The sequence below is a fragment of the Marmota monax genome, unplaced genomic scaffold (genome assembly GCF_021218885.2).
Source record: "Marmota monax isolate L192 unplaced genomic scaffold, Marmota_monax_Labrador192_F-V1.1 WCK01_AAM20220418_F8-fsc00052, whole genome shotgun sequence".
In the NCBI taxonomy this organism is placed as follows: domain Eukaryota; kingdom Metazoa; phylum Chordata; class Mammalia; order Rodentia; family Sciuridae; genus Marmota; species Marmota monax.
Genome location: NW_026693473.1, coordinates 7,593,537 through 7,612,717, shown reverse-complemented (window position 1 = coordinate 7,612,717; position 19,181 = coordinate 7,593,537). Strand labels below are relative to the sequence as shown.

Below are 19,181 nucleotides of genomic sequence, written 5' to 3'. Positions count from 1 at the left end.
TTCACAGTTCAATTCAGGGCCCTGGAATGGGGTGGGGGTGGGGGTGGGGGAGAGGAGCCTTGGAGAGGAAATGAAGAAATGAGAGGAGTTCTGCCTTCATTCTACCATGGGCCAACTGCCCCTTCACACCTGGCTGTTGGCTGTCCTCTGTGGGATTCCAGAAGGTCTGCATCCCCTTCCTTGTATACACAACCCAGGACCACCTCATCATTCGAATATGACTGCAGCATCTTTTTTTCCCCTCTTTCACAAACAGAGCTACATCCTGGCTTGATGTCTAACCAGGGTGTTAGGTAGAGGGGCTGATACAGATCTATTCATCAGGCACTAAGTAAACATTTTAAGATGAAAATCTGTCTCTTACCTTGCATATGCCTTTATGAATATCATCCTGGAATGGAGAGGATGTTTCCTTGTTCATATTCTTGCTCAGAGAAAGTAGACTCATCTTTGGAATAGGTGTTCTCAGCTCTCTGTCTGGACTCAGGTATTTGGAGATCAAAGGGCATTTCTCATAGACATAATGCCCAGTGATGTGGTTCAAAGAATAAAAAAATAAGACAACTCCATGTAACACATGCTCATGAACTGAATTCTACAGAAACAACTGGGACAACTGGAGATCCTTCAGTGAGTCTGAAGATTAGATGGCATTAATGTAGTGTAGTTATAGAAAATGACACTTTGTTTTAGTAATAATTAGCTTAGTCCATTGCTCCCGGCAATGGATGAGGCACAGCAAGCTTCCTGGGGAACTACAATCATGGATTAGAGCAGTGTTGACATTGGTCAGCAGAAGGAAGGCTCAATAAACCAGTCAGATCATGAAGGGTCTTATGCCCAAGCAAAGAAGTATATATGCACGGGAGATAGCCATTAAAAGCCATCAAACAATTTCAAGCCAAGCAGTGACACTCTGAGATAGTGTAAAGGGTGGAATGGGAAGGTGAAGTTGGTGAGAGTTATTGGAATCAGGGAGACCAATCTAAGCAACAATTTCAATAAGGCACTTTGTAAACCAAATCCTGGAATAGTAAAATTAGTTGTCTGTACTGGAATTTGCAAAGACAGTTTTATTTGGCCCTACCCTTTTTGCATTGTATAGAAGCAAGTTTTGGAACTTGTTAACATTGTCAAGGTTAAAGGTTACCAAAGGAAGTCTGGATTGATAATGGGCAGAGGCCAAGACCTACAGCATTCTAAAACAGGAATAAAAACTGGTGCTTAAAAGCAAAGAATGAAAAAAAAATGGTAAGAAATACATCCTAAAATCTGCTCTTTTCTGACTTTTGCAGTAACGTAGGTAAGAAATGCAAGCTGGCTAAGAACTGCAGGCTGGTGATTATGGTTTCGAGTGGTGCTTTGCACTTTTTCTATAAGGGGCAAGATAATATTTTAGGTTTTGAAGGCAATATGGTCTTTGATGCACTACTCAATTCTGCCTTTATGGGACAAAAGTAGCAATAGACAAGATGTAAACGCATTCCAATAAAACTTTATGGGTACTGACGTTTTAAATCCCTATATTTTTCATGACTCTCTACATATATGATTAAAAATCTCTACATATATAATTCCTGTTGTTAGCTCATAAGAACAAAAACAGAAGGAAGGATGGGAGGAAGGATGGGTTTTGTCCAAAGACTGCGGTTTGAAGACTTTTTTTTTTTTTTTGCACCAGGGATTGAACCCAGGGGTGCTTAACGAGCCACATCTCCAGCCCTTTTTATTTTTCATTTTGAGACAAGGTCTCTTTAAGTCGCTGAGGCTGGTTTTGAACTCGCCATCCTCCTGCCTCAGCGCCCAGCTCCTGGCGACTCTTGATTCTAATCAGAGCCTGGCTGCTCTCCTAGCTGAGTATCCTTGGTTATGATTCCTAACCTCTATGAACGTCAGGTTCCTTGTGTATTTCCTAAGATTGTGTCTTTGTTGGTAAACGACTGGGCACGTTAAAGCGCCGGACAGAGACGCTCCGCCAGTTCCTGGCTGCAGCGGGTGCGCAGGCGCAGTGAAGGACCAGCCGCTGGGCTGGAGCTAGCGGCCTGGTCACGTGGGGACGTGGAGCAACCCTGTAGTCCTGGCGACCGTCCCTCGGCCCCACGCGGCAGCAGCAAGCGATCTGGGCCTGGTAGTGACTTACGCCCGGGCCGAGAATCCCTTATCATGACCACATCCGCCCACCCGTCCCTTTCTCGGCCCGTGGGCGACGGATTGCTTGACACTGAGAAGAACTCAGGGGAGGCGGAGAACACCTACATTCTGAGGCCCATTTTCCAGCAAAGGCGGGTAGCGGATGGGCTGTGGCAGGGGCGACCTCGAGAGGGCTGGGTCCGCCAAGCAGAGGTCGTCTGGGAGCCTAACGGCCGGAAAGGGGCGCGGGGGCCGAGACCCGGGCCCACAGGGTTGGGAAGGGAGGGGCAGGGTGGGGGCCGGAGAGGACCGGAGGGGCGGGAAGGAGCTGTGGGTCGCGGGGACGCTGCTGTTCTGGCGTTCCAACTCTTCTCTGGCTGCAGGGGACAGCAGAGGACTGGCTCCACCTTTGCAGAGTTAGGTCTCCTGCAAACAGTTAGGCTGGCGCAGCCGGAATGGTTGACACCTAGGGGATCCAGGACACACGCAAGGGAAAAGGAGATGGACCAAGAGAGGCAAAACACCAGCGGCTTACGAGGAACGCGGTTTATTGGTGTTTTGAGGGTTCCCGTGTGCACACCTGTGCCAGAATGCACTTACTCCTGGCACCCGATCGGTGTACAAAGTCCTTCCTATGTACTGTCCAGATGCTCTTAGACAGTATTAGCTTGCCGGAAGAGGGCAGTCAGCTAAGTCTGCAGGATCCATGGCTAATCACTAATCTCTATCCTCTTCACGAGAAACATATTTTTAAACAATTTCGCAAGCCCTTTTTCTGTTGTTGGAAACCATATTGCCAAATTTCATTCTTAGCGAATGTAGTGTTGGAAACCAGGAACTTTGGTTACATGTGATTGAAAAAAATTCATGTAGGGGCTGGGTTTGTACCTCAGTGGTAGAGTGCTTGCCCAGCACGTGTGAGGCACTGGATTCTATTCTCAGCACCACATATAAATAAATAAAATAAATGTCCATTGACAACTAAATTTTTTTTTCCAAAATTTATGTAGTAATTTTTTATTGGGTAAAATGGACAGTGTTTTCAGTTATTCTAGTATTCTACATGCATAGAATGGCATTAAGAGGGGTTTCTGTTGGTTGTAAAACAGTGCAGAACAGGATTAATAAAAAATATGTATTATGTAGGAATAATCCTATGAGTTTATGTGTGACTTGTCTGAAGAAAACCTTAACATTTTATCAAGAATTAAAAAAGCCTGCTGGGGATATAGCTCAGTTGGTAGAGTGCATGCACAAGGCCCTGGGTTTAATCCCCAGCACCACAAAAAAAAAAAAAAAAAAAAAAAAAGCTGAAGGGAGGAGCCAAATACAGTGTGTTTGTTAAGAAGACAACCACATTTTGGACAGAGCAAATCTTGTGTGTGTGTACACATGTTCACTGGGGACTGAAGCCCTGTCCTCCTTCATGCTTAGCAGGCATTCTACCTCTGAGCAACACTTCTAGCCCCCAAATCTTGGAAATTTGATGATGATTCTGTGCAAATGAGAAGGCAAGAAAGCAAAGGAAATATATTAAAAAGTAATGAGGGGACACTAGTGCTACTGAATATTAAACCTTATAATAAGCTGAAAACTTTAAACATTTTGATAACTTGGCACTTGATAGATAAACTGATGGAATATACAGTTCTAAAAAGGACCTAGTGTTTTAATATATAATAAACTCAAGCAACTTGCTAATAGTATTATTAGGCTGGTGAAATTAAAGGAGGCCTTTTTTCTTTTTTTCTTTTCCCTGTCTTCATTTATCCAATAATCTTTTTTTTTTTTTCCAAAAACTATCCATTTAAGCCAGGTGTGGTGGTACATGACTGTAATCCCAGTGATTTGGGAATCTGAGACAAACTTTAGAATCACAAGTTCAATGCCAGCCTCAGCAACTTAATTAAGACCCTGTCTAAAAATAAAAAATTTAAAAAGGGGAGGGGATATAGCTCAGTGGTAGAGCACCTCTGGGTTCAAATCTCCAGTACCAAACAAAACAAACAAACAAAATCAGCAGGGCACAGTGTGCAGGCCTGTAATCCCAGTGGCTCAGAAGACTATGGCAGGAGGATCTTGAGTTCAAAGCCAGCCTCAGCAAAAGTGAAATGCTAAGCAACTCAGTGAGACCCTGTCTCTAAATAAAATACAAAATAGGGCTGGGGATGTGGCTCTGTGGTCTAGTGTCCCTGAGTTCAATCCCATACCCTAAATAAACAAAAGAAACAAAACAACAACAACAAAAACCAACCCCCTCCCATTTATTTAGTATCTATTATGTGCTGGGCATTGTTACAGGAAAAGGGAGTATAACTGAACAAAACAGACAAATAATCTCTACTCTCATGGATCTTATGTCTAGTGGAATTGAAGGACAATAAATAAGAAATACAAAAGTAAAGTATATAATATATCAGAGGGTAACCGTAACAAATGCCAGGAAGGGACAGAGGGTGCTTTGAAGTTTGTTGAGTGTAGCTAGGAAGGGTGACTTTTGAATAAAGACTTGTAAGAAATAAGGGAGGGAGAAAAAAAAAAAAAGGAAGTGACGGAAGGCTGGGGTTGTGGCTCAGTAGTAGAGCCTTGCCTAGCATGTGTGAGGCCCTGGGTTTGATTCTCAGCACCGCATATAAATAAAATAAAGTTATTTTTGTACATATACAACTAAAAATAAAAAGAAGTATGGGAGCTAGACATGCTTGTATAGGGAGGAATTAAACTTTGGGCAGAGATAATGGCAATTATAGAGGCACAAAGCTTTGTATGCCTGGTGTGGTTAAAAGAACGTAGGGAAGGGGGTGGGGACTGTGGCTCAGTGGTAGAGCACTTGCCTAGTACATGTGAGACACTGGGTTTGATCCTCAGCACCACATAAAAATAAATAAATGTATTGTGTTGATCTACAACTAAATAATTCTTTAAATGTTAAAAAAAAAAAAGAACATAAGGAAGGCCAGTGTGGCCTGAGTACAGAAGTATGCAAAAAGTTCTAGAAAACAAAGTCAGAAAATTTGTTGTGGTAGATCACGTGATACCTTATAGGTTAGAGTGAAGACACTGGCCTTTACTGAGTGAATTATCCAGGCAAAAGATAATGGAAATAGTAGTTTGGAACAAGATGGTGGTGATGGGGTGGTAAGAGTGATTGAATTTTAGATTATTTTGAAGGTAGAATAGGTAAGATTTTCTCACCAACAAGACTGGAAGAATAGAGTTCCGATTGACTGAGATGGGAAAAACCATAAGAGACATAGTCTATGGAGAGGAGAAACTCAATACTGAATGAATTTAATTTGAATTTCTGGGCTGGGAATATAGCTCAGTTGGTAGAGTGCTTGCTTCGCATGCACCAGGCCCTGGGTTCAATATCCAGCATCACCGGAAAAAAAAAATTGCTTATTAGACATTGGAATATTTGTTGATCTGAGGTTCAGGGATAGTCTAGGCTATAGAGAGAAATTTGGGATATGACTTGTTATATTAATTTGTTTCTATTACTTTTGTAATGAAAAAATATGAGAAAGCAGGACAAAAAGAAAAAAACAACCTGGGGAAGTTGAAGTGTGAAGGCAAGTTGGGATTTTGGAGTTACCTATTAGATGTTCTCAAATTTTTCATTTAGGTTCAGACCCTCTGTGGTTAAAGACTGTATCCACACTGTGCTCAAGGAGGAACTGGCAAATGCTGAATATATTCCAGAAGAAATGCCTCAGCTCACAAAACATTTATCAGAAAATATTAAAGATAAATTAAAAGGTAAGAGTGTAATAACTGGAAGTGACGTATTATCTTCAAGCACTCAGTTTTACCCATTTGTTTTCTTTCCCATCTTTAAACAAGGGATATAAGCTGTGGATTCTATTAAAGACAATTTTTTCTTCAGTATCTAGTCTTCTATAATTATTTGGTGACTTTTGCAGATGGTGGGAAAGAGTAGAGATGTGAAATAAAACATTGTAGGGAACCACTGTCCTAGAAATTTAAGAATTCAAAAAGGCCAGGAATTAAGGGTGACTTTCTCCCATAATTCCTGTTGTTTTTTTTTTCCCCATTAAGCTATCAATTTCTTAGTCTGGCATTCAGTACCCTCCCAGGCTGTCCTCAGTCCATTTCTTCAGCTGAATCCTTTACCACTTATATTACTCAACCTTCCACTCCTGCCAAAACCTACATCTGCAGAGTGTATTTTGTCCTTTTCCCACCTTGTCCTCTTTGTCTTTCTTTTGTTCATAATGTTAACAAAAACATTATTATGCTGTTACTATTAATGCTATATCATCTAAAAAGTTCTTTATTTCTAGATGCTCTTTTTTAAATTAATTTTTTTATTTATATATGACAGTGGAATGCATTACAATTCTTATTACACATATAGAGCACAATTTTTTACATCTCCCGTTGTATACAAAGTATATTCACACCAATTGTGTCTTCATACATGTACTTTAGTTAATAATGTCCATCACAAACTTAAAAACAGCATATTACAGGGACAGAGCCACCTTAATGTTTATAGCAGCACAATTCACAATATCTATCTGCTCTTTTTAAAAGATACTGTTTTTTGGAGGGAAGGGATGTCTTTGTAAAAGTAATTTATGTTCATTATAACAATTCTGGACCATACAGAAAAGTATACTTAAAGTTTTAGAAAATTACATGAAATTTTATTATCCAAAAGTAATTCTCATTTACTATTTTGGTGTATTTTCTTCTTTTCCTGGGTTTGTTTTAACTTTTAGAAATGAAAAAATATAGCCAGGTATGGTGGCACATGCCTGTAATCCCAGCTGCTAGCAAGGTTGAGGCAGGAGGATCACAAGTTTGAGGCCAGCCCTACGCAACTGTGTGAGATCCTATGTCAAAATAAAAAATTAAAAGGGCAGGTAATACAGTTTTCAGTGGTAGAATGCTTCCCTAGCCTGTGTGAGGCCCTGGGTTTAATTCCCAGTATTCCTTGCCCCAAATATATAGAAAAGCACAAAGAAGAAAATAGTAATCCTATATATTTCTTTCACTCAGAATTCACTACTATTAATATATTAGCATTTTTGTTTTCTGACTTTTTAATGAAAATTCAGTTAAAATTATAGTAAAAACAAGATATATGCTCATTATAAAAATTTAAACACTATAGAATAGTAAATAAAAGAAAAATCACCCCATGGTGCGGGGCTGGTGTAGAGCATATGCTTAGCATATGTTGGGTTTATCCACAATCTGGGGAGAGAGAAAGTGGGAGGGGGGAAATACCCAAGTGTCACCACCTACACTTAGGCAAACATCATAGCAACCTCTTTTCTGGGTATATACATATAGATCCTTTAGTAACAGGGATACTGAAGATCTATTTCCCATAGTCGTATAGTATTGATTCTATATTTATATGGAATGATTGTTCACTATTTAGTCCTTTTTTCATACTTTCATTGCCAGGTTCTTTATTTTGGTTCAAATTTACCTGATGAGATTTTGTCAGTTTTTTTTTTCAAGAAGGTCTCATAAATGCTGTATATTTCTTGTACTTTTTTATGTTTGAGATATCTGCCTTTTGTCTTTAAACTAGAATATGCTTTGTAGGATTTATTTATTTATTTGTTTGTTTGTTTATTTATTTGTTTATATATCCTTTGTATATTTTAGCACATTTTACCTTTGAAACAAATTTTGTACAGTGTCAATGTATCTCTGAGTAGTTGAACAGTGATTTAAGAAAAAAAAAAAGTTAAGTATATACCTAAGCCATAAGGTTTCATGCCATTATCATCTGACTATTGAAGAAAAAAGACCTGAATTACAATAATGCATCTCAGCAAAATTTTCCAATTCAAATTAGAAGAGCTTCAATTTACAAATCTTTTTTTTTTTTTCTTTTTGAGAGAGAGAGAGAGAGAGAATTTTAATATTTATTTTTTAGTTCTCGGAGGACACAACATCTTTGTTTGTATGTGATGCTGAGGATCGAACCCAGGCCGCATGCATGCCAGGCAAGCGCGCTACCGCTTGAGCCACATCCCCAGCCCTCAATTTATAAATCTTTTGAAAGGGCAATATTAATGCAATTCACATCAGAACATCCAGTTAATACAATTAAAAACAAACCACAATTTTGCTATATGGTAGAACTTTCTACTGGTCTTTCAATTCCTTCAGCCTTCTGATTGCAGACTTGACTGTGACGGCAGAAGTGGTGTTGTAGGTCCAGGCACCACCAGCCACTGTTTTCATGCAGGAACCACAGTGCCAGATCCCCATAGCCTGTCTCTTCATCTTGGTTTTGCCACAGAAGGAACATGTGTACTTGGCGTGCTGGTTGATTTCAGTTTTCTTCACCATTTTCCAGAGGGAGGCACCGTAGCGGGTCCCATATTTACTGACGATTTTGACTTTCTTAGTGTGTTTAGCCTGTTGCCATGACTTAGGCCTGAGACTGAAGAGCGGATTTATTTATTAATTTTGCAATGCTGGGGATTGAACCAAGGGCCTTAAGCATGCTAGGCAAGTACTCTACCAAGTTACTCTGTAGCCTGTATGAATATTTTGGGGGTAATAATTTATTTTCTTGACTCTAGTGTACTTTTCTTCATTGCCTTCTGGCAATGAATGTTAACCCATTATGTTCCAAGTTTTCAATTCTGTGAATATTTCAGCAAAATTGGCACAGGTATATTAAAGTAGGTTAGAAATCATAATCTGAAGCTTATATATATTATTATATTAATGTTATAATTATAGCATAATTATGTTCTCATTAATTATACTATATATTATATAATTATATTGTATATTACATACTATAAGTTTTTTTTTTTTTTTTTTTTTTGCTGTTGTTTGTTTGTTTTTATGTTGTGCTGAGGATTGAACCCAGGGCCTCGTGCATGCGAGGCAAGCACTCTACCAACTGAGCTATGTCCCCAGCCCTACTGTAAGTTTTTATAGGTGTTCCACATCTGGGACAATTAAACATAAGGGTTAATTGTCTGTGGATAAATCTGAAGCCAATTTGATGTTGTCTGCTTAAAGATGCCTATCCTTAGTTTTTAGGCTCTAGGGTCTGGGTTGGTAGTTGGCAGATTTCATTTTTTCCATATTGGAAGAATTTTCTTTTATCTCTGAATACATTTTATGTTCCATTATTTATATTCTCTTGTTCAGGATACCAAGTGTTCTTATGTTGACTCATCTTTGCTTTCCATGTCTATTAGCTTTATTCCTCTGGCATAATTTCTTCCTTTTTCACTGTCATCTTTACTTGTGATTATGTTAAGGCAGTAATTTAGTTTTCATTTGTGTCTTTATTTCCATTTTGACTTGTTGTTGTTTTTGATACTAGAGATCAAATCCAGGGGTTCTTGATCACTGAGCCACATACCCAGCCCTTTTTATTTTTCAAGACAGACCTCGCTAAGTTGCTGAGGCCCTCACTATGTTGCTGTGGCTGGATTTGAACTTGTGGTCTTTCTGTCTCAGCCTCCAGGCTGCTGGGATTACAGGCAAGTGCCATTGCACCAGTATTTTTTGAGAAAGTCTTACTAAATTGCTAAAGGCCTTGCAAAGTTGCTGATGCTGGCATTGAATTTACAGTCTTCCTGCATCAACCTCCCAAATCTCTGGGATTACAGGCATGCCCCACTGTGCCTGGCTCTTTTGCTACTTTGAATTTATTAGTTCTACAAAGACATTATTTGAATATTGGTTGTATAAGAATTGTTTCTTTCCTAGGATGTTATGTTCCCTTTCATCTCTTTTCATTGTTTTATAATGTGATTGAGTTCTTATTTCATTGAATGTGTAAACTTGCATTGTTTTATGTAAATCAATTATGAGGAATTTCTCTTCGTTCTTATTTATATTATCTACTAGGTTGAATTTTTTAACCTCTTATACAGTGTCTTTCACAGTGTGTTATTCTTTTGTTTTTACCATTGTGTCATTACATATTGCTATTCAGTTTCTTTTTTTGTTCTGCCTATATATCATAATTGCTCAGATATGGTGTGGGTGTTTTTTTTCAAGTTCTCTTTCTAGCATATGAGAATATTTTATTTTTCTCTTAGAACTGTGATTTGATATCCTAGCCATATTTCTATAGCATAAGGAATTCAGTAGAGAAAGGAGAAAGCTCATCTGAATGTGCAACATTTTTAAAGAAAAACTTGGCCTGCCAGGAGTGGTGGTGCGTATCTGTAATCCTAGAGACTCAGGAGGCTGAGGCAGGAGGATTGAAAGTTCAAGGCTAGCCTGGGCAACTTAGGAAGACACTGTCTCAAAATAAAAAAATTCAAAGGGCTGGGAAATGTAGCTCAGAGGTAGAGTGCCCCTGGGTTCAATTCCTAGTATGAAAAACAAAAACAACATAAAACAAACAAAAAACTTGGGCTTTATATTCTAAGATTTTTGTTTAATATTCTGAAATAGGAGGTTATTTGTATTCAGGTTGTTTGCCCAACTTAATATATAATCCTGGAGACTTTATTTTCACCAAAGAGAGTTGGCCTGTTTGTTGCCCATTTCCCTCCCTTCTTTTCTTTTCTTTCTTTCTTCTTCTTTTTAAAAAATTCTTCTATCCCCTGCTCAGAAGAGTAGGAAGATAGAGGTGCCCTTCAGTTTTCTTCTGTCCAGATTTGGCATTAGTGAGAATTTTCAGGGTTTTATTTCTTTAGCAGTACAGTTGATGGGGCAGGAAGTTGAGGGTTGTGCTGGTTACTCCAATATACCCCAAATCTTCTTATTGCTTTTCTTTCCTACCTTACTGAACAGCTTACAGTTTGCTAGAGAACCTGGCTTCTCATGCCTTTGCATAAGCTATTCCCTCTTCAAAAAGTGGAGAAAGATTGTTGACTTGGTCAATTCTCACTCATCCTTCAAGACTCATCTCATTTATTATCACACTGCCCATGAAGTCTTTTCCGGTTATCTCTTCCCAGCTGCGTGCTCTTTATGTACCTTATACCTGCTACTCCTGAAGTTAATGGCATATTGTATTTTCATGTTATTTTTCTGTCTGCCTTCAAGTTCTTTACTATTATTAGTAAAGTATTTTATTTATCTCTGTAACTTGAAGGCCTAGCTTAGTACCTGACTTAGAGTAGGGTAAAAAAAGGAAGCTAAGCTTTATTGAGAGACCATTATGTGCTAATACTATTCTAGATGCTTTATGTATTTTTATACCTTATCTCACCTAACTTTATAGGTATCCTGGAGGTAGGTAGTATTATTCCCACTTAACAGATGAGAGGAACTTAAACTGAAAAATTACATAAGTTCTCTAAGGTTATGGTCTTGGTTAATTTTATAGTTAAGATCTATCTTCAGGTCCCTCTGACTCACAAGCTTTACATTATACTCATTAAGTACTTGTGAACTGAACATTTAGGTCCATTCTGGACAAATTTGCCTTAAATAAGTAATTTTCCACAGATTTGCTTATAGATAACTTTCTTATTTTTTCTTTTTAGAAATGGGATTTGACCGATATAAAATGGTGGTACAAGTAGTGATTGGAGAACAAAGAGGTGAAGGAGTATTGTGAGTAGTTGATTTTTTCCTTCTTGTTTTTATTCTTCTGTTTCTTATGAGGTATTCTTCCTCTTGAAAATTCAGTTAGATTGTATGTTTGCAAGAATGAGAAGAAAGGGCAGTGTAACAAAATGCATCTGTGAACTAAAGAGGTCCTGGAACTAGAGAGTAAGGTCCAGTCTAGATGAGCTCCATAGGGTAACTCATTCTTCATAGTAGCTATAGGCTAGTAAATCTTTTAGGGTTTATGTATACATGCTTCCATATACAACATGGGATTATGGATACATATTTCCTACCATATTCCTCATTGCCAACATTTTGACATTTTTACTTTCATAAATATTTAATTGAGATGATCTCCTTATTAGCCAATCTACTAGCTCTTGTTCTTGGCTTCTGTTTCTTAAAAGTCACTCCATTTTTTTTTTTGGCCCTGGTGTCAGTTATCTAACTTGTTTCTCTGACTGCATATTTTCTTTTCTTCACTGGCTCCTTTCTCCCTTATATCCCAGTTGCGAGCTCTCTACAAGGTTCAGTTCTTTTTTTTTTTTTTTTTTTTTAAAGAGAGAGAGGGACAGAGAGAGAGAGAATTTTAATATTTATTTATTTATTTTTTAGTTTTCGGCAGACACAACATGTTTGTTTGTATGTGGTGCTGAGGATCGAACCCGGGCTGCAAGCATGCCAGGCGAGCGCCCTACCGCTTGAGCCACATCCCCAGCCCCAAGGTTCAGTTCTTGGCCTTATATTCTTGGTGCTTTTATAGTGAGCTCATGCATTTTCTTTTTTCTTTTTTTTTTTTTTAATTTTTTATTGTTGGTTGTTCAAAACATTACATAGTTCTTGATATATCATATTTCACACTTTGATTCAAGTGGGTTATGAGCTCCCATTTTTACCCCATATACAGATTGCAGAATCACATCAGTTACACATCCATTGATTTACATATTGCCATACTAGTGTCTGTTGTGTTCTGCTGCCTTTCCTATCCTCTACTATCCCCCCTCCCCTCCCCTCTTCTCTTCTCTCTCTGCCCCCTCTACTGACATTCATTTGTCCCCCTTGTATTATTTTTCCCTTTCCCCTCACTTCCTCTTGTATGTACTTTTGTATAACTCTTAGGGTCTCCTTCCATTTCCATGCAATTTCCCTTCTCTCTCCCTTTCCCTCCCACCTCTCATCCCTGTTTAATGTTAATCTTCTTCTCATGCTCTTCGACCCTACTCTGTTCTTAGTTACTCTCCTTATATCAAAGAAGACATTTGGCATTTGTTTTTTAGGGATTGGCTAGCTTCACTTAGCATAATCTGCTCTAATGCCATCCATTTCCCTGTAAATTCTATGATTTTGTCATTTTTTAATGCAGAGTAATACTCCATTGTGTATAAATGCCACATTTTTTTTATCCATTCATCTATTGAAGGGCATCTAGGTTGGTTCCACAGTCTTTCCGAGCTCATGCATTTTCATGATCTCAAACTCTCATTTCTGTATTATTAATTCCAAAATCTGTTGCATGTATTTTCCTATGCTTAAGTATTAATCCTCCATCTTCCTTTATAAATAGTGTCAAATGCAGGATTTTCTAAGAAAGTACATTATTACATATTTTGTAAGAAGGTATTGGAATTAAATGAATTAAAAAATACTTGTGGGCCGGGGTTGTACTCAGTGGTAAAAGTGCTTGCCTCACATGTGTGAGGCACTGGGTTTGATCCTCAGCACCACATAAAAATAAATCAAGATATTGTGTGTCCATCTACAACTAAAAAAAAATTTAAAAAATATCTTATAGGGGGGCTGGGGATGTGGCTCAAGTGGTAGCGCGCTCGCCTGCCATGCGTGCGGCCCGGGTTCGATCCTCAGCACCACATACAAACAAAGATGTTGTGTCCGCCAATAACTAAAAAATAAATATTAAAAATTAAAAAAAAAAAGAAAAAAAGAAAAAAAAATATCTTATAGGGCTAGGGATGTGGCTCAAGCGGTAGCACGCTCGCCTGGCATGCGTGCGGTCGGGGTTCAATCCTCAGCACCACATACAAACAAAGATGTTATGTCCGCCGAAAACTAAAAAATAAATATTAAAAAAATTCTCTCTCTCTCTTTCTAAAAAAACAAAATAAAAAATATCTTATAGATATTATCACCGAGAAATTTTACCATAGAATATTAGATCTGGAAGGTACTGTAAATACTAGTGACCTTATTTTATGGATGCCACTTCAGCACAATTTGCCCCAAAATATATATCTGGCTAGTGTCAGTGTTATTAATAGAGCTCGATCTTCTGATTCCTTCCCTTGACAGGGGAGTTAGTCCCCAGTAACTGCCTCGCAAATGCCTGAAAGCACTAAGATGAGTGAGTATAGTGACTGGCACAAAGTAAGCACTTAGTAAATGTTAATGATGATGAATCAAATTCATACATTTCATAAAAATGTAAAACATCTGTAATTACTTTTTTCACATATCATTATATTGTGAATATTTTTTGCAGAACATCTCTTTAGCGACTACACAGAATTTCATTGCCAGGAAATACCATCATTTCATTTACCAATCCGGTCCTAATGGGCATTTGTTTACATTTTTTTTCCAGGGATTGAACTCAGGGGCACTTGACCACTGAGCCACATCCCCAGCCCTATTTTGTATTTTATTTAGAGACAGGGTCTCACTGAGTTGCTTAGCGTCTCTCTTTTGTTGAGGCTGGCTTTGAACTCACAATCCTCTTGCCTTAGCCTCCTGAGCTGCTGGGATTACCAATGTGAACCATTGATTTTTATTTTGACTAACATTTTTTTCTTATCTAAGAATTTGGGGGAGGGGGATAAAATGGCCAATTTGATAATTTAGAGGAAGCATAGCATTCTGTAGAGATAATACTAGATTTAGTTGGAAGACTGAATTCTTTTTTTTTTTTTTTTAAGAAAGAGAGAGAGAATTTTTAATATTTTATTTTTTAGTTTTCGGCGGACACAACATCTTTGTATATGGTGCTGAGGATCGAACCTGGGCTGCACGCATGCCAGGCGAGCGCGCTACCGCCACATCCCCAGCCCCTGGAAGACTGAATTCTATTTCAGTTTGCCTCTTTCTTTTATGGAACTCTATAAAATCATCAGGTTGAGCTAACTAATCTGTTGGGCCCTTCACAGACCTCCTTCTCCCATACGTGCAGGAATTAAGACCATTAAAAGTTACACACAAGTATTTTAGTTGATATAATCAATAGCAGAGCCCCACCCAGAGTACCAAAGACTTCAAGATATCAACCCCTGCAATTGTCAGGCAGTCAGTTGCTAAAGCCCCTGGGCTGGTCAGCCATAGCTGCAAGCAGCCTCACCTATGAATCATGTCTCTTCAAGGTATGCAGCATACTTTGCTGTACAAATACAATTTTCTTTGTGCACTAACCTGTGAAAAGGTTGGGAAGCCCTGATTCAGAACAATGTGTGAAGGGCTGGGGATGTAAGCTTAGTGGTAGAGCTCATGTCTAGCATGTGTGAGACCCTGGGTTCAATCCTCAGCACAATTAAAAAAAAAAAAAGAGTATGAAAGAAAGCTTTTGCTTTTGGCAAATAGGTGTAGTTCAGATCCTTGTTATAGTGTTGATAATTTTTTGTTCTTTGATTTTTTTTAGTATGGCTGCTCGATGTTTCTGGGATGCTGACACTGACAACTACACTTACGATGTTTTCATGAATGTAAGTCTATTTGGAAACCTCTTTTCCTTTCCAGGATCAGTTGGGCATTCCAAATCAAATTAATTACATTCATTAGGATCAGAGAACATTTTAATTTTAGACATTTGTCTTAAGCTTCTTTTAGATGAGATGATTTTATTGTTAGTTTTTGTTTTAGTAAAGTAGAAACCTATCATGCTGCTTATAGGCAAGGAGACTTATATGTATACAGCTCAATGACAGCTGCTTGTGCAGTGCTTATGTGAGGCCCTGGATTCAATCCCCAACATGGAAAAGACAGGTGGGGGGAATAGGTTGTAAAAATTATATTATTTTTAGCTACCTGACTTATACACCCTTGTATTCTGAAACCCAATTCTGACCATCCTTATTGAAGTAATAAATGATAACTAAAGATTTTAATTATATATGTTTATTTGAACAAGTCCACTTTGCTAAGCTAAAAAGAAATTTGAATGGTGGGAATTCTACAAGCAAAGATGATTTTTCTTTCAGTTATAAAATTGGTTTATCTTAAAACCATTATTATTTTTTTTTTTTTAGTTTTGGGTGGAAACAATACGTTTATTTCATTTATTTATTTTTATTTGGTGCTGAGAATTGAACACAGTGCCTCACACTTGCTAGGCAAGAGCTGTAACACTGAGCCACAACCCCAGCCCTTAAAACTATTTCTTAAAACAGAAAAAATGAGCAATCTTAAAAAAGAGGTTTCTTTAAACATTGGTGAGTTATTGGCATAAGTGTTTATTTTTCACCTGCTTCCAGAAATGATCCAATCCTCTGATGCTCCCAGGATTGGAGCATCAGAGGATTGGATCAGTCAGAGTTAGAGTAGAACAGAAACTGGACTGAATAAATAGGAGTGAGGAGTTTTATTTCCTGAGACTGTATTTAGACTATCAGGAAGTAGATGTTCCTAAAGACTGGCTGTGACTGCCTAAGAATAATTTGGGGAACTAGTTTAAAATATAGATGCCAGGGCCCTGCTCAAGTGGATTCTGATCAAATAAGCCAGACAATGGATCAGTGAATCTGAATTTTTTAAAAAATTCCTTACATGCTTCTGCTGATTACCAGGTTTTTAGAAAAATGTCAGTCCATGAGGGACAGGAAATTAATAGGTCCTTTACCACAGACAGCACTGTTGTAGAATACAGCTTGAAGATATTCAAAAGAATTTTGATTTTGTTTAATACCCAGGTACTTGAGTTTAGATTATTTTTCTCCCATCACTACCAGGCTGCAAGTGAAGTTGGTGGATCAGACATTGCTAAGGCAGGAGGAACTCCTGTAATAAGTACCTAAAAAATGTTTTAATGAGTTGAACTGGGCTTTGGAAAGCATTCTAAGAAGATAAACAAGTGAATTTTTATCAGTTAAGGAGAAACACCCAGAGACCATTTCCTTATCTAGAATTTATGTTAAAGTGCTGATATTCTTATTATCAGGGATAGTATACTATAGTTTCTTGAGTTAGGTAACACATGTGCTCCAAGAACTTAAAAGCATTTCATACATTATTTTACTTTGGGTATAATTATTCATTATGCAAAATAATTAATCATTACCTAAAGTTCATTAGTTCACATTTAATTCTTCATTCAAATCTAATTCTTTCCCATCATATCCTTTTAGTAAGCAATTTTGTAGTTACTCAGAGGCAAGAAACTTTATAGGTATACTTTAGAAACTTGGAAACTTTTTTTGGGGGGGGAGGGGATACTGGGGATTGAACCTGGGGGGCTTAATCAGTGAGCCACATCCCCAGTCCATTTTTATATTTTATGTAGAGTCAGGGTTCTCACTGAGTTGCTTAGGACCTCACTAAGTTGCTGAGGCTGGCTTTGAACTCATGATCCTCCTCCTCAGCCTCCTGAGCCGCTGGGATTACAGGTGTGTGCCACTGTACCCAGTCCATTTTTTTAATTGAAGGGAAGAATTGAGACTGAAAATGGACAGAGATCTGATATGTGTTAATTTCAATTGCATGTGCTGCCCTTATTTCCTTATTAGCACTATCATTCTGAATTTCTCTGTTTTCTGATTTCTTTTTTAGGACAGTTTATTCTGTGTTGTAGCAGCATTTGGGTGTTTCTACTATTGAATCTTTGAAAAAGCTGGCAAAAGATGACCATGAAGAAATCTGACATTTTTTTTATTCTGTTAAGTATCTTGACAAAATAAAGATAAGCTGTTAGTTTGTCAACTTGATCTGTTGTATTTTAGGCTTTATATTTTTAATGTTTTGATTTTGTATAATGTTCTTATTACATTTGGAAAGCAATGAAAAAAAAACCCATTTTTGTTTTTCAAAGATAACCCACTGTAAATATTTTATATTTTCTACCAGTGTTTTTTTTTTTTTTTAATTTGCAGGTTTTTTTAAAAAACAGATATAAAATGTTACACTCTGATTTTTTTTAACTTCTCATAATGTCATGAATAGTTTTTATGTCATTTTATTTTCATTATGATTTTCAGAAGCATAATAGCTACATTCATTCCAGTAGGTTATACTACTGTTGTTTTTTGCCATTTTTTGTAGTGACCGACTATTAATTTCTATTTTTTTTACTACTATAAAAATACAGAGATTAATTTATTTGTGCACTGAGCTTTCCCTATATTTTTAAATTTTTTTTAGATGTTGTGGACTTTTATTTTATTCATTTATTTATATGTGGTGCTAAGAATAGAACCCAGTGCCTGACACTTAGGCAAGTGCTCTACCACTGAGCCACAACCCCAGCCTCTCTGTATTTTTAATTGTTGCATTTATCTCTCTCACCCAGTGTTTTTGCTCAAATATTGACATTCTGATTTACACAACCAATTAAACACATGCTTATATCTCCAGGGTTTGTCCAGTGTCAGGGTATAAGAAATGTCAGACTCCCTTAAGGCTCACTGACTAAGCTTCCTATGTTGGTTACTGTCCAAACACCTATTTTTTTCTTTTTGGTATTAGGATTGAACCCAGGGGTGCTTTAACACTGAGCTACATCCCCAGTCATTTTTATTTTTTGTTTTGAGTCAGGGTCTTGCTAAATTGCTAAGGGGGCCTTGAATTTGCCATCCTCCTGTCTCAGCCCTCCTAAGTCGCTAGGATTATAGGAGTGTACCACTGTCCTTGGCTAAACAATCTTTGTAGTGATGCTCACCTTAGAAGCCCTGGAGTCTTCTCCAGCTAGCTGTCCTTATTTGGGGTATTTTAGTTTATCAGCCATTTTCAAGTACCTACTTGAAATTCAAAAGGGATAGGGTCAGTTTTAAATCCCTTTTCTCCATGGAGGCTCGAGTCTAGTCACACTCTTCTCAGCCACTTTAAAGTCAAGCATGTAGACTAAAGAAAAAAAAATCAGTAAATACATTAAAAAGTTCCTTTACATATTTCTTCCATAACATTATGCATTCATTTGTCTTGATCTACAGAATCAAAACGAATCTCTCCCATCCCACTCCACAAAGTTTTTTTATTTTTTATTTTTAGTTGTAGGCGGACACAATACCTTTATTTTATTATTTATTTTCATATGGTGCTGAGGCTTGAACCCAGTGCCTCACTCATGCCAGAGGAGGTCTCTACCACTGAGCCACAACCTCAGACCGAAGGTTCGTTTTATTTATTTATTTATTTTTTTCACAAAAGGAAAATGCTTCTCTTCACCAAACACCCTGCTGCGTGTTTTCCTATCAGTGCTCTCCTTGCATTCACTCCACTCCAAGAGCTTTCGGCTGATTCCTAAGGCTCATGTTTTAGTGAATCAACCTGGTCAAAAATAATAGGAAGAAAGGAGAGGAGGACTTGTC

At 37.8% G+C, this 19,181-nt stretch overlaps 2 protein-coding genes across 2 annotated transcripts; one reads left to right on the top strand and one right to left on the bottom strand.

The window, feature by feature from the left end:
* The first annotated feature begins 2,040 nt into the window (after positions 1-2,040).
* Positions 2,041-17,582, top strand: Dynlt2b (dynein light chain Tctex-type 2B). Its single transcript, XM_046457796.2, has 5 exons — positions 2,041-2,282; positions 5,756-5,889; positions 11,592-11,661; positions 15,305-15,368; positions 17,428-17,582. Exons 1-5 carry the CDS (start codon positions 2,164-2,166, stop codon positions 17,473-17,475), a joined length of 435 nt encoding a protein of 144 aa, XP_046313752.1. The 5' UTR covers positions 2,041-2,163; the 3' UTR covers positions 17,476-17,582.
* Positions 8,163-11,111, bottom strand: LOC124101711 (large ribosomal subunit protein eL43-like). Its single transcript, XM_046457835.2, has 2 exons — positions 11,080-11,111; positions 8,163-8,557 (listed from the first exon to the last, which is right to left on the bottom strand). Exons 1-2 carry the CDS (start codon positions 11,109-11,111, stop codon positions 8,263-8,265), a joined length of 327 nt encoding a protein of 108 aa, XP_046313791.1. The 3' UTR covers positions 8,163-8,262.
* Positions 17,583-19,181: the final 1,599 nt, after the last annotated feature.